This window comes from Dermacentor variabilis, chromosome 10 (assembly GCF_050947875.1).
Source record: "Dermacentor variabilis isolate Ectoservices chromosome 10, ASM5094787v1, whole genome shotgun sequence".
Lineage (NCBI taxonomy): Eukaryota > Metazoa > Arthropoda > Arachnida > Ixodida > Ixodidae > Dermacentor > Dermacentor variabilis.
Genome location: NC_134577.1, coordinates 134,973,833 through 134,989,110, shown reverse-complemented (window position 1 = coordinate 134,989,110; position 15,278 = coordinate 134,973,833). Strand labels below are relative to the sequence as shown.

Sequence of the window (15,278 nt, the reverse complement as noted above, 5' to 3'; positions counted from 1 at the left end):
CGGAAAACTAAAAGCAGCAACCGATGGAGGTGCGGTTGCTGTTCGTCGAACTGACGAAGATCCTCCGCCGCCACCGAAGCCAACGAAGAGACCATCTCGACGACATAATAACGACCCGCCGCCGTCCCGATGAAGTCAGGAAGCCAAGACTACACCGACGAAAGACGTCTTGACGAGGCGACGTTCCAGCTTCAGTTCAACACGACGCAGCCGTGATCCGACGCCAAGACCTAATTGCAACGCCAGACAAAGAACCACCGACCTCGACGTGCTTCTTGACGGCCACGCAGTTACCGCCTTAGTGGACACAGGGGCTGATTACTCCGTCATGAGTGGACACATGGCCGCCCAGTTAAAGAAGGTTAAGACTGCATGGGAAGGCCCTCAAATTCGCACCGCTAGAGGACACCTGATTACGCCGACTGGAATCTGCACGGCAAGAATAACCATTCATAACCGGACTTACCCTGCCACCTGCGTTAAATCTCCAACAGTGTTCACGAGACGTCATTATCGGTATGGACTTCCTGAACCAACACGGCGCATTCATCGACCTGAAGTCGAAGTCAGTAACGCTGTCGGAAGATAAAGCGATACCGCCGGAGAGCCCTCGTAGTCACCATGCCTTGAGTGTGCTCGAAGATCAAATGAGCCTCCCGCCTCGCTCCAGCACTGTTATTTCGGTCGGCACCGAAATACCCGCTGACGTAGAAGGTGTCATTGAAGGCGACCAACGTCTACTGCTAGACCGAGAAATTTGCGTCGCAAGAGGGATCGCTCGACTGCATGGAGGGAAAACTGAAGTGTTGCTGACAAACTTCAGCCAGGAGTTCAAGCACATCAACAAGGGCACGACGATCGCGTACATCGAGGAAATTCTGGAAACCAGTGATGCGTTTGTCCTCTAGGATTCCGCCACTCTACCCCGACGACCATGGTTCCCGAACCAGACTACGACATTAATCCAAGTCTCCCCGTGATTAAGCAACAGCAGCTCAGAAGTCTGCTCTGGCGATACAAAGGCTGCTTTTCGACGTCATCGACGATTCGACAAACACCAGTCTCCAAGCATCGCATAATCACCGAGGAGTACGCTCGACCACTCCGCCAAAGCCCTTACCGAGTTTCCCCGCGAGAACGTGAAGCTATAAGAGAACAAGTCGACGAAATGCTGCGCGACGACATCATCCAGCCGTCGAAAAGCCCCTAGGCATCCCCTGTTGTCCTGGTAAAGAAAAAGGACGGAACCTTACGTTTCTGCGTCGATTATCGTCGTCTGAACAAGATCGCGAAGAAGGACGTATACCCCCTCCCACGGATAGACGACGCATTGGATCGGCTCTGCAACGCTAAGTACTTCTCCTCGATGGACCTCAAGTCTGGCTATTGGCAAATAGAAGTTGACAAAGAGATCGCGAAAAGACCGCCTTCATCACCCCAGACGGCCTCTACGAGTTCAAGGTTATGCCATTTGGACTGTGCTCGGCGCCTGCAACGTGCCAGTGCGTGGTGGACACGGTTTTAGCGGGATTGAAGTGGCAGACCTATCTCGTTTACTTGGATGACGTCGTTGTATTCGCCGGATATTTCGACGATCACCTTAGGCGGCTTGCCACAGTACTAGAGGCCATCAAGTCATCAGGGCTCACTCTGAAGCCAGAAAAATGCCGCTTCTCTTACGATGAGCTTTTTTTCCTTGGCCACGTCATCAGTAAATCCAGAGTGCGCCCCGAAACCCAGAAAACAGCTGCCATCGCAAAGTTCCCGCAGACCACCGACAAGAAGGCAGTGCGTAGATTCCTTGGCATGTGTGCCTACTACAGGCGCTTTGTCAAGGACTTTTCACGCATCGCCGAGCCGTTGACACGTCTAACTAAATGTGATGTTGAGTTCAAGTGGGAAACGCCGCAGGCCGACGCATTTGAAGAACTCAAACGACGGATGCAGTCGCCGCTGGTACTTGCGCACTTCGACGAGTACGCCGATACAGAAATCCATACTGACGCCAGTAGCCTAGGCCTCGGTGTAGTTCTAGTCCAGAGGTAAAACTGAGTTGAACAGGTGATAGCTCACGCTAGCCGGTCGCTGTCAAAAGCGGAAGGCAACTATTCTACGACCGAAAACGAATGCCTCGCCATCGTTTGGGCTACAGCTAAATTTCGCCCTTATCTTTATGGCAGGCCATTCAAACTCGTCAGTGACCATGACGCGTTGTGTTGGCTAGCGAGTATAAAGGATCCTTCAGGACGGCTGGCGCGGTGGAGCCTCAGACTACAAGAATACGACATCGCTGTAACCTACAAGTCCGGAAGAAAAACTCCGATGCCGATTGCCTTATCACGCACCCCCATTGACCCGCCGCCGCAAGACGACGAGAATGACGACGCCTTCCTTGGAATGATAAACGCGGAAGACTTCGCTGAACAGCAACGGGCAGACCCGGAGCTAAAAGGCCTCGTCGAATATTTGGAAGGGCACACCAAAGTTGTCCCCAGGGCATTTAAGCGCGGATTATCTTCCTTCAAACTTCAAAACAATCTACTCGTGAAGAAGAACTTCTCCCCAGTCCGCGCCAACTACCTTCTTGTTGTCCCGTCAGGACTTTGTCCAGAAGTATTGCGCGCCCTACATGACGATCCAACCGCTGGTCACCTCGGATTTTCCCGGACACTATCGAGGATACAAGAAAAGTATTATTGGCCGCGCCTGACCGCTGACGTCGCCCGTTATGTCAGAACATGCTGAGACTGTCAGCGACGCAAGACACCGCCGACAAGGCCAGCCGGATTACTACAGCCAATCGAGCCTCCTTGCCGACCATTCCAGCAGATCGGGATGGACTTGCTGGGACCCTTTCCGACGTCAACAACCGGAAATAAGTGGATCGTCGTGGCGACGGACCCGCTTCGCTGAAACTAAAGCACTGCCGAAGGGTAGCGCAGCCGAAGTGGCGGAATTCTTTGTCGAAAACATCCTGCTGCGACATGGCCCCCCAGAAGTCCTCATCACCGACAGAGGAACGGCCTTTACAGCGGAGCTCACCCAAGCCATTCTGAAATACAGTCAAACAAGGCACAGGAGGACAACGGCCTACCATTCGCAGACGAATGGTCTTACGGAGCGGCTGAATAAGACCCTCGCCGACATGCTAGCGATGTACGTCGACGTCGAACACAAGACCTGGGATGCCGTCCTGCCGTACGTAACATTCGCTTACAACACGGCGGTGCAAGAAACACAGATCACGCCGTTCAAGCTGGTCTACGGCAGGAACCCGACGACGACGTTCGAGGCCATGCTGCCGCACGCCACTGACGAGGAGAACCTTGACGTCGCTACCTATCTCCAGCATGTGCAGCCCGCCGGCATTGAAGCGCTAGGCCACCGCAGCAGACAGCAAGGAGATAACGCAAGCTGCTCGCGGTGCCGGACTGGTAGATATGCTGGTAGTGACTCCGGAGACGTGACGAAAGGCGGGAGGGGCGGGGCGACATCGACGACACAAGCGCTCTTTTTCCAGCCAGCTTCGGTTTCATGGAGCCTGCCAAGGCAACTAAATGTTCGCGTAGCTCTGACATGAAACCCGCTATTACAAATTTTGTTGTTGGGATAGCTAGTGTCGAGGACGGGCCCCAAGGTACTGCCGTATCCGTATGTTTGCCGATGACTGCGTTATTTACCGCGCAGTAAATACCATTACTGACTAAACAACTCTTCAGTCTGATCTTAAGCGGATGCAAAACTGGTGTGATCTTTGGCTGATGACAATCAACTCTAATAAATGCAAACTTGCCTGATTTAGCCGTCGTCATCACCCGCTTCGCCTTTCTTGTCGGATTGGTGACGTCACCGGAATTATTAGAATCCTACAAATACTTAGGTGTCACATTGGCTAATATCTAACCTACAATGCGCATGTTACTAATGTTATTTCATCGGCTAACAAAATATTGGCATTTCTAAGACGTCACCTTCGCTTTGCTCCATTGCATGTAAAACTGTTAGCCTATAGATTATTGGTAAAAACGAAAATCGAATACGCGTCTGCCATCTGGGAGCCGCATCTCACCAATGCCATCGAGGCAGCTCAAAATCGCGCCGCCAGGTATATTCATTCCACATACTCTTACAACGTCAGCATATCATACTTGAAAAAAGAATCTTCCTTATCGTTTCTATCCTTTCGTCGTCGCATTTCCACCCTATCCCTCTTCCACAGGTTCTACTATTCGACGCCTAATTGCTCACCGTACATTGTACCTTCAACACGCCGGTCACGACGCATTGGCTATACCCAGCAGGTAGCGCAACCACATGTACAGCAAAAATAACGGATTGGGATGCCTTTAGACAAGCCTGTGATGAACATCCGCTGGGCGCGATACTGCCAATCAAGGAATGGGGGAATATGCTGAAGGAAAGGCAAAGCGAGTACACCAAGGAGATTGACCGCACAGAGCAAATACCGGAGGTTGACTCTAAACTGCTTCGGCTATGGGAGGCAAGACAGAGCCTGACCAAAAGGTGGAGGAGACAGAAGTTTAATCGGAAGCTAAAGCTGAAGATTGCGGAAATTACGCAAAAGACAGAAGAGTATGCGGAACAATTGGCGAGAGCAAATTGGCAGCAATTTAGCAATTCCTTAAGCGGAACCCTGAGTACCGCCCGAACGTGGAGCATACTCAAAGCACTCTTGGACCCGACTAAAACCAAGTCGGAGAACAACAAGGCCATACAGAGGCTGGTTCACCAGTTTCAGGGCTCAGAGTATGAGCTCATGGAAAGAGTAAGGCACAAGTGCTTCGAGGACGGTGACCCAGCAGCTTACACGGAGTGCTACAAGGGGAAAGAAAATTCTGATCTGGACAGGCCTATAACCAAAGAGGAAGTAAACACAGCAATAAGAAATACCACTAGGAATACGGCTGCAGGCGCAGACAAGATAAAAAACGCGCTGATTCGCAACCTCAGTGATGAGCTGGTAGTCGAACTTACTATATCAACAAGCACTGGGCGGAGGAGACAGTACCCGAGGAGTGGAAGCATTCGGAGGTAGTGATGATTCCAAAACCTGGCAAAAAACTGCAAGTAGAAAATCTTAGACCAATCTCTCTCACGTCATGCTTAGGCAAGCTGTACGAGCGGGTGGTTACAATGAGGCTACAAAATTATATGGAGGACAACGAGCTATACCCCCCCCCAGCATGTTTGGATTCCGCGCTAAATTATCGACGCAAGACGTGCTCCTGCAGCTCAAGGAGGAGGTGCTCAGCAACGTCCCACGAAACAGCGAACACGTCATCATGGCACTGGACATTAAAGGAGCCTTCGACAATGTCAGCCACGAAGCCATACTCACAGAAATGGATAGCCTGAACTGTGGCAGAAGGATTCATGGCTACGTCAAGGCCTTCCTCTCTAACCGGACAGCAACAATCGGCCTGGGAGCAGTCAGATCAGAGAAGTTTCGCACCCCAAACAAGGGAACTCCTCAATGGTCGGTCATCTCCCCCATCCTCTTCAACGTCGCAATGATCGGGCTAGCAAGACAACTCGAAAAACTTGAAGGCATACAACATGCCATTTACGCTGACGACATCACGGTATGGGTGAACCGGGTATCGCTCAGCGAAAAAGAAGAGTGCCTGCAAAAAGCGGCCACCTGCGTAGAAACCTACGTTAGGGCCAGGGGCCTCACCTGCTCGACGGAGAAGTCCGAGCTCCTAAGGGTGTGGCGAGGCAAACAAAATCGAACGGTCCCTACAAGCGATGAGCTCAGCCTCAACGTATACCTCGCGGGACAACGCATTCCGGAGAAGACCACCATTCGGACCTTGGGGGTGTGGCTTCAATCCAATCAACGGTGCAATCATACTCTGACACTGCTGAAGACTGCCACCATGCAGGTAGCCCGTATGATCAACAGAGTATCTAGCAAGAGACACGGTATGAAGGAGAGCGACACACTTAGGCTAGTCACGAGCCTCGTGGTTAGCAGAGTGGTGTATAGCCTTCCCTACCACAAATGCATCAAGCAAGAAGAAGAACAAGCGGACGCCATCCTGCGAAAGGCGTACAAAACTGCGCTTCACCTGCCGCAGCGCACATCGACCGAGAAACTGCTGGCCCTGGGACTGCACAATACCTTCAGTGAACTAAGAGAAGCACTACTATGCTCTCAGACACGTAGGTTAATGCAGACCCCCACGGGAAGGGTGCTCCTGCGAAGATATGGCGGCGGCAACATGATTCAAGAGATCGAGCGTACCGAGGCCATTCCGGACAAGTATCGCAGTACACTGCGAGTCGCACCGATACCCAAGAATATGGACCGGAACCTGCACAAGGCGCGTAGAGAAGCAAGAGCGGAGTACGTGCAGAGAACCTTGGCGAACAAGGACAACACAAGGTATACGGACGCGGCAATGTTCGTCAACGACGGAAGACACAACAGCAGAGCAGTGGCGTCGGTGGTTAATCCGGACCTCAAGGAGATCACCAGCGCATCACTACAGGACTGCACGGTAGTCGAGGCCGAAGAGGCAGCTGTGGCTCTGGCAGCACTGGAGGGCTATCGATCTGGCAGGTCCCTAACAATAATAACAGACTCTCAAGCAGCATGCCGTAATTATACAAACGGCAGAATTGGGCGCAGAGCACGCCACATACTCTGCTCATGCGACCCGGGAAACAAAGTTCAGCATACCATAATCTGGGTACCAAGGCACAGTGGCATAAAAGGGAACCAAGAGGCGGATAGGATAGCTCGAGGGCATACCAACCGGGCGTCCGACACATCCAGCCTTGAGGAACCCGAGTCAGTACCCATGGGCTACTCAGATATTCTAAATTATTATAAAGGGGTCAGACTGAAGTACCCACCCCCGGATAAGGATCTAAGCAGAGAGGATGCTGTTGCATGGCGACAACTGCAGACGGGTACTTTCCCGAATCTAAACCTTCTGAATAAAATTTTCCCTACACAATATGAGGCTAAGTGCCCATGGTGCGGAGAGAAACCAGATCTGTACCACATATCATGGGCCTGTCAAAATATTTAGTCCCCAACTATCTATAAAATTAAAACCCGAGTGCGGAGCAGTGGGAGAGTATGCTTTGCAGCGTAAGCTTGAAGGGCCAAAAGCGCCTAGTAGAGCGAGCTCGCGGGTTGGCCATACTCAGTGGAGCCTTGGACTAGGGCACCAACCCTGTGATTGCGGACAGAAGATTCCATCAGAAGATGGAAGAGCCCGTCTGAAGCCGCGAAGATCTCTTTTCTAGAGCCTAATAAATGTTTTCCGATTCGATCGCGCACAAATACATCTTCAGCCTCGTTTTTCTACCGAGCATCTAAAGATTGGAATGACCTTCCTCATCAATTCGCTGCCGTCACCTGCTCTTCACAATTCGTTTAATATGTAACAACTTTTTATTTACAGAATTGAATGCATTATAACACTTGTTTGTATATGTTGTATCCGCACCCCTTATGTAATACCCCTACTACGGTGTCTTTAAGAAAATAAAATGAAATGAAACGACATTTACTGTAGCCGCTTATTGTTGATCATTAGAAAGCTAATTACCCCAACTTGGCTAATTACGCACGTAATTGGGAAAATTGCTCTGGATCTACAGGCTGCATATCCGTGCATTCGAATGGTAAACGTAACGTTACTGTGATTTATATATTTTTCATTTTAAAAATTTGGTGCAGCTTAAAAATAATGCCTGGCCTGTATAGTTATGGCGTTTTCGTATTTATTTTAACGAGTACCATTTTCCTCAGTTTCTTTTATTCTTAAAGAAAGAGGATAGCGCACTGATGTCCAGTACAGCAAGTAATCCCCCCCACCCCACCCGACCCTGTCGTCCAGGCCCCTTCCACGAAAATACACATGACCGTATCACCCACCGTGCGTCTTGCTAATCGTTTTGTCAACATGTGTGAGATGTCATGGTGTACATCACGTGTGCGACAACCATTCCGCGCTGCCTGTTGCCGCACGCATAGACGCATGTGTATACGTACCAAAGCCAGCGAGGCTGACGGAGGCGCCGTTGAAGGGCACGTACTCAGGAACCACGGAGGGCGAAAGCAGCCTGCACACATACGCCGACTCGATCAGCAGGAACAGGAAGACGCTCAGGAAGAAGAACTGAAGGCACACCGACGCCGCCAGGCACTGTTTCTGCGCACAAATGAAGAGCCCTTCAAGCTGCGGATTCACAATTCTTCTTGTCCCGTGTGTTTCTTACGTAGGAAGTGAAAAAATAGAGTGCAGTCGGATATCCCTGTAAGAGTTGGTGCATGCACCTGACCAGACAAGCCGCCATTATCGAGCATGGCTTGCCCGGGAATTACAGTGTCATACATGCAGTGGACTCACGCCCACTTTCGTCAAAGACTCCGCTCATTTCATTGAGCAAATAAGAAGCGCCTGCATTGAAGATGAAGTCATGATCTGCTTTGACGAAAAGTCAATATTTACATGCGTGCCGATTGACTATGCGGTAGAGTGCTACAGGAAACTTCTCGAGGCTGAGTCTTCTTTGCCTGAACACACACCATTCGAAACCCACTACATTTGTCGCCTTCTAAAATTTTGCCTTGAGAATACGTACTTCGTCTTTAAGAAGGGGTATTACAAGCAAATATTCGCAACAGCGATGGAAGCCTCTGTGTCCGTCGTTTGCGCCAACATTGCTTTGGAGGATCTGGAAAGTGCCGCCTTATCGTCATTCAGGACGCAACCAAAGCTGTTTCTAAGATAGATGGACGACTGCTTCTGCGTTATCCCTCGTTGGCACGCAACACATTTTCTCGAGCACCTAAATTGCTTCAAGCCGAGTATACAATTCACGGCTGAAGAGGAAACCAATGGGCGAATTCACTTCCTGGATGTCCTCGAAGAGAGGACTTCAAGCGGCTTGAGGACTAGTGTTTACAGAAAGCCAACGCACACGAGAAAGTACATGAGCTTCGGCTCGGGGCACCCAATAGGGTAACAGCAATCCGTTGCAGCAGCACTCTTTTCCCGGGATTGCGCGTCTGCTCCAGCTCCACGAAACCTAGGCAAGAGCTACAGGTTGTAAAAAGGGGCCTGTTAAACAATGGTTACCCTCTACTATTGCTCAGAACGCAGGAGCGCAAATCAGCGAAGCCTCTCCGTGAAACGGCGTAAGAAACAGCGAAGCGCGTGGCAGAATCCTACACAGTGGGAACAAGCGAAGCCCTTGCACGAATTATTAAGGGCTACGTTGTACAAATCACCCACGTACCTTCCAGAAAACTTCGGCTCACGCAAAAGACCCTTTGAAACACACGGACTATCCGGGAGTAATCTACAAGATACCATGCAAGGAGTGTGACGTGTCGTACATCGGCGAGAGCGGACATTTTAAACGGTGCCTAAAACAACACATGAATGACGTCACCAACGGCCACACAACCCCGAACGCCCTGGCGGAACATCACGAACTAACCGGACACAGCATTGACTGGGACTCGGCAGCAATCATCGCAAAAGAGAAACACTTATCTGCCCGTTTGCTTTTAAAATACTTTTTCATTAAATCAACTAGACGCACGATAAACCGGACGCAGGGCAATCTTCTCGAGATATACGCCCGCACGCTGCGCCACCTTACCATATTCAGGCGCCCATGCTTACATCTCCATTGTGTTCAACGAACTCGTACGGGGCCAGAAACGCCTGTTTCATTTTTCTTTTATTCTTCGCGAGTGCGCGTTTTTCTGGCACCAATATGTTTCCACGCCAGACGAGTTTTCGTGGACCCCTTTACCATACATGTATGTTTCTTTTTTTAGTGAAAAGAAACATGTAGTCACCCTATAGTGGTGAGGGTTATTCCTTCTCGCTTAGCAGAAACGACAATAGAAAAATATATATGTAGTGAGAAAAGGAAGAAAAAGAAACAACTCCCTAGGGCGAGGAATTATGAGTACACAGTCCTGTACACAAAAGAGCATATAGATATAAAAGGTAATGGCAATTCGCGTCACAATGCGTTCGTAAACACCCACAAACACACAAGCGGCAACGATGCATTCTGCGGTGAGCAGGTAAACAGATCAGGAGTGCACAATGATAAAATAATGCAAGCAAAGAGGTTACAGACAAACGTGAGGTTCACCAGCACATAATACAAAAGAGCATAACCCGTAATGTAGAAGCGCTAATATTTACAAATATTGGAAGCACGTTGTAGTTGCATTTTGTGAGTGTTCAGTGTGGGTATAGTGTTGGCGGCTTGGTAGCTTGCAAATGCACAGGGCCAGTAGTCATGAAGCCTATCCGTTACAGTGCGTTAGCAGCCTGAATTTCGGTCCCAAAGATATGGCGGATGGCCGTGGAAAATTTGGAGATAAAGGAAAGTTGCCGAAGCTCACAACTGTTGTTCTTGAAAAAGAACATTAATGGCTTCTGATCGGTCAGAATATAGAAGCTAAAGCCTTCAAGAAAAAAAATTCGGGAACTCTTTCACAGCGGAATAGATAGCTAACATATCCCTCCGGAAGGTGCTGTAGGGAGTTTCTGTAGGTTTGAGGCGCATTGAGAAGGAGCCACGTGGCCTCACGTCTGTGCCATCGTGATGCTGCAGTAGTGCACCCACTGCCGTGGTCAATGCGTCTACCATAAGGCGAGTTGGCGCATCATAGAACGGATGAATAAGCAACACTGCAGTCGTCAACCGCATTTTGGCTTCCAGGAAGTAGTGTTCGTGCTCCAAGGACCAGAGAAAGGTAGGCGTTTTTTTTTAGTCACGACGCAGTGCGTCGGTAGGCGGCTGAAGAAAGCGCATGTGAAAATTTGTGAGCCCCAGAACCTCGCGCAACTTTCGGGAGGAGGTTGGAGAGGGGAAGTCCTCAACTACACGCACCCGTGATTCCAGTGGCATGATGCCTTGGGCTGAAATGCGACCCCCGAGAAAATCTAAGGCATCAACTCCGAAAATGAATTTGTGCAGCTGGGGCTTTGCGACCAGGCCATGTTCATCCAGTCACTCAAATATAAGGCGAAGGTGCTTTTCGTGCACTCCGTCTGTGTGACTTGCAACGAGAATGTCGTCAAGGTAAGCGAAAATGAACGGGAGTCCGCGCGTAACCTCTTCCGCAAACCTTTGAAAAGTTTGAGCGGCGTTCTTCAAATCGTAAGGAATACGGCAAAACTGAAATAGGTCAGATGTAGTAGTGATTGCTGTCTTTGGAGTGTTGTTGGGTTCTACAGAATATTGGTGGTATGCGCTCATGAAATCGATCTTGCTGTGCACCTTGGTTCCTACGAGACAAGGGCCGAAGTAATGTATGTGGGGAAGGTGATATTGATCCGGAGTAGTGATGGCATTCAAACCTTGGTAATCACCAAAAGGCCGCCAGTCGCCACTGGCCTGATTTGGAACCAGACGGAGAGGTGAAGACCAATTGCCGGAAGAAGGACGAATAACGCCGAACTGAAGCATGCGTTCGAACTCACGGCGGGCGACTTCCAATCTCCGTTCAGCAAGCCTTTCTATAAATGTGACGACCATGTCCATGCATAATCTTCGTTGGCCAGCCAGCCTCGATGGGCAACACTGATCACCACACCAAAGAAACACCGACGAGCACAGCTGGTCGCGCTCACTAATCGTTCACCACCACCACACTGCGGAACCTCTCTCTGAGGGAGGGTTCCTCGAGCCACGAACCCGGGCGGGTCGTGACACTGTCGACGAGGATGAGTGCAGCCCACAGCTCGACTCACGCCCCCACGAACGGCGAAACACCACCGCCCGTTACTTCCGCCATGCCGCTGTACGGGAGGCTCGAGCAGCAGTTCGCGGGAGATGCGTCCACCTGGCCAGTCTACGAGAAGCAAGTTCACTTGTTCTTCCGGGCGATCGACACACCGGTGGCGAAACAACGGGACAATTCCTGGCCAGCTGCGGGACCTGCGTCTTCAGTCTCCTGCTCAACCTCCTCAAGCCGGCCACACCGCATGTTAAGACGCTGAGTGAGCTGCTCGCCACACTGCGCTCGCATTTCAGCCCCGCACCGCCCGTACTAATGGAGCGTTTCCACTTTTACAACCGGTGCTGCCGGGCAGAATTAGCGAGTGCCTGCGCCTTTGGAGACCAGCTCGACTCCCAGCTCCCAGACCGTTTCGTCTGCGGCATAAACAACGCCGCCATGCAGACACGACTCCTGGAGCTTCCCGACCTCTCGCTGGACGACGCCGTGAAGGTAGCGCTGGCGATGGACGCATCAGCCAAGGAGCCGGAGAGATTGCACGTGCGGTCCGCTCACCGTCGGCGGAAACGGCGGTAAACAAGATGGCGACAAGGGGTGGTATACCTGCATTCGCTGCGATGATGCCCATGCCGCATCACAGCGACAGTTCTCCCAAGCACAATGCTTCACGTGCGGGAAAGCTGGGCACGTTGCATTGGCATGCCGAGAGTGGAGGACGAACAGCCGACAGCAGCAGCAGCCTTGATCAAGCCCAGGTACCACACAGCCCGCGGCCAGGATAGCCGTAGCAAGGATACGCGGTGTGGACGTGTGGTGGCAGGTTCGGGTCCCTCCGCGGCCAGGCTCCACGTCGAGGCCGAGGACCCGCCGATCATCGACATGTGGCACACGTGCCTTTTCCCGTCGTCAGGGCCACCGTACATGCCGACCGTCGAGGTCTGCGGGAACCTCATTTTCATAGAGCTGGCCCAGGAGCCAGCGTGTCGGTCATGGCCGGGAAACTGTTCAAGCGTACCTTCCTCGGCGTGTCCGTTGAGGCTTCGGACGTCATGCTGCGCAGCTACTTCGGACAGCTCTCCCAGGTCTTGGGTTAGCGAGGGTTGCAATGTGGGCTTGTTGGTAATGCATCTTCAAGGGGAGTATGGTAGCGCGATTCAAAGACGGGACAAGAGAAGACGCAGAGGGACACACACAGCGCGGGTGAGGCCCAGGTCTGCGTTCGCTTTGGCGACAGGGAGGTTACGCCTATTGCAAATCCCAGTACCCAACATTCAGTGTCCAGTGCCATACCGGATTATGGACCCAGTGTGGCGCGCTGGATGCTGGGGCACTGTGCAGGCACGGCATTCTGGAAGGAGCTGGGTACTGGGGCGAAAAGCAGTTTAGAGGGTTTAATACTCGGTGCCTAGCCACCGTATATATTTTTCATATAATACAGGAAGCTGCGGAGAGCGTTTTAGTGCAAAAACTAAGAATAAACAAAAACGTTTGAACCAGACAGAATTTTATCGTCTGACCAGGAGATCCCAAGCCTGGTACTTTACCAATACGCCGCGCCAGCACAAGGATAATGTGTGGATAACCTTCTATGTCAAGATAGAGGCGCACTTTCAGTTTTACGGGCAGACGTCTCACACAGACATGGTAGATGCGCTATCGCCCTGCGACTAAAACTTACGCCTGTATCAGAAACAAGAAGTTGTCTGTATTCAATAGTATGCTTGGAAGTGCCGCAAACAGATTTTTTTGCGATTGGTATTTTAACTTGGAAGGAAGTCCTAAATGAACCGTCGACCCGGGACTCTGTATGGGCTGTTACTGTCGATTCTGATAGCTGTTTCTTGTCATCCGCGCGAGGAATATGTAACTTTTTCTTAATTCAGTGATGCCTTTCACAAATCCAGCTTTTCTGGACACGAGGGTTTAGTTCGCGTGAGTCCCACCACGTGGCGTACTGAAATTAAACATTTCAAACTTCCCGCGGCGACGCGTGATGACGTCTACAAAAGAAAAATAAAAGAATTAAGAGCTATCCCCGTGCACTGAACTTCACCACAATACTTCTCCCGCCGGCGTTATCAGTGTTCTTGATAAAGCGTAGGCGCTCGTCACCTGGCAATGACTTATCATCCTAAGAGCGTTTAGTCGCGATGAGTGATTATGGATTCGGGGCTTTTGCTACGGTATTTTTTTTCTTTCTTTTTCTTTTTTTCTTTTTTTTTGATGCTACGGAGTAAACAAGCTAGGCCAGCCGTCAGAAGCACTCCGTGGCAGCCTTTCTTCAGTCGACACACATTATTAACGTCTGAACATTGCACAGCGTCTACGAGAGACGCCGTCGTTGACGGCTTTTGATTTTGACCTATCGATTTCGTTAAGGTTCCCCCAATTATTTCGCTAGCGACTTTGCTATCCGCATTCATGGGCTATCGCCGCAGCTGCAAATCGGGATGTGCTTAAGTATTAAGACATCTACATGGATATGTTGGTTTTGCACCTTGACGTAAAAGTCACGACACAAGAATTGAGCAAACTGTCTGTGTGTCGTCGTCCGTAAGCATGCTATGGCCGAAGCTGCTCGCAATATTACGTCACATTTACTGGCCACCAGGCCAGGTACACCCTTGGGTAGGACATATACAGTACTTGCACTTAGTTTCCAAAGTCGTCTCTTATTTCGGTTATCCACGTCCGTAAAGGAAGATCACTATTTAAAATATTGTGAAGTAATATATGCGAGATTTGTATGCTTTCGGTGTTCCCGCTCCGCCTTTATAGTATAGCCGCAATGTATACTAGCATGTATCTAACGCCATAAAGGCTACCCGCATACTCAAAGACCTCGCGCACAGCTCCTGACAATTACTTGTATTCAAGAGTTGCGCGACTGCCAAGGACATCCTTAACAAATGTTACATAACACATCATGGGACTTTACCTGCCACAACCACAATCTCATATGAGGCACGCCGTAGTGGAGGATTCAGGAATAATTTAGACCACTTGGGCTCCTTTAACGTGTGGCGAAGTACACGAGTGTTTCGCATTTCAAACCCATCGAAATGCGGTTGCCGTGGCTGGGATTCGTTCCGAGACCTCGTGAAGAGCAGCTGAACCCAATAAAAACTAAGCAACTACGGAGGGGAAGGAATGTTAGCAGTTCGAAGAAGTCCGCCAGTTCGAGGAAGCCAGTTGGCAGTGCACAGGCGCTTTTGCTCACTGTGGATGCAAATATTGCATTTGTGGGTGCCATTCTTAAGCATATAAGTTGATAGTCTAAAAAGTTATGCGGATCTCACGTATGTGCGAATTAATGTAAGCGAAGCTTTCTCTGTTTGTTCTCATTGTCGTACGTTTTGTCCACAGTGTAGCCAGGCACCCTCTAATGAATTGCTGCGAATGAAGTGCCTGAATACACCCGCCATTGTGATGCAAATACACATACCTTAAACTCATTTTCTCAGAAATAAACGCTGATGTCATCCTGAACAAGATCAACAAGCACCGTAGTGCTCGATCTTAT

At 50.4% G+C, this 15,278-nt stretch overlaps 1 protein-coding gene across 1 annotated transcript in view; it reads right to left on the bottom strand.

The window, feature by feature from the left end:
* The window catches only part of LOC142559425 (adhesion G protein-coupled receptor B2-like), a 588,333-nt gene extending 578,811 nt beyond the window's left edge, over positions 1-9,522 (bottom strand). Inside the window, exons 1-2 of the mRNA XM_075671022.1 lie at positions 9,487-9,522; positions 8,033-8,192 (exon numbers count right to left, since the gene is read on the bottom strand). Of these exons, the coding sequence (XP_075527137.1) occupies positions 8,033-8,192; positions 9,487-9,522 (196 nt within the window). The remainder of the gene's footprint in view (positions 1-8,032; positions 8,193-9,486) is intronic.
* Between the last annotated feature and the right edge of the window lie 5,756 nt (positions 9,523-15,278).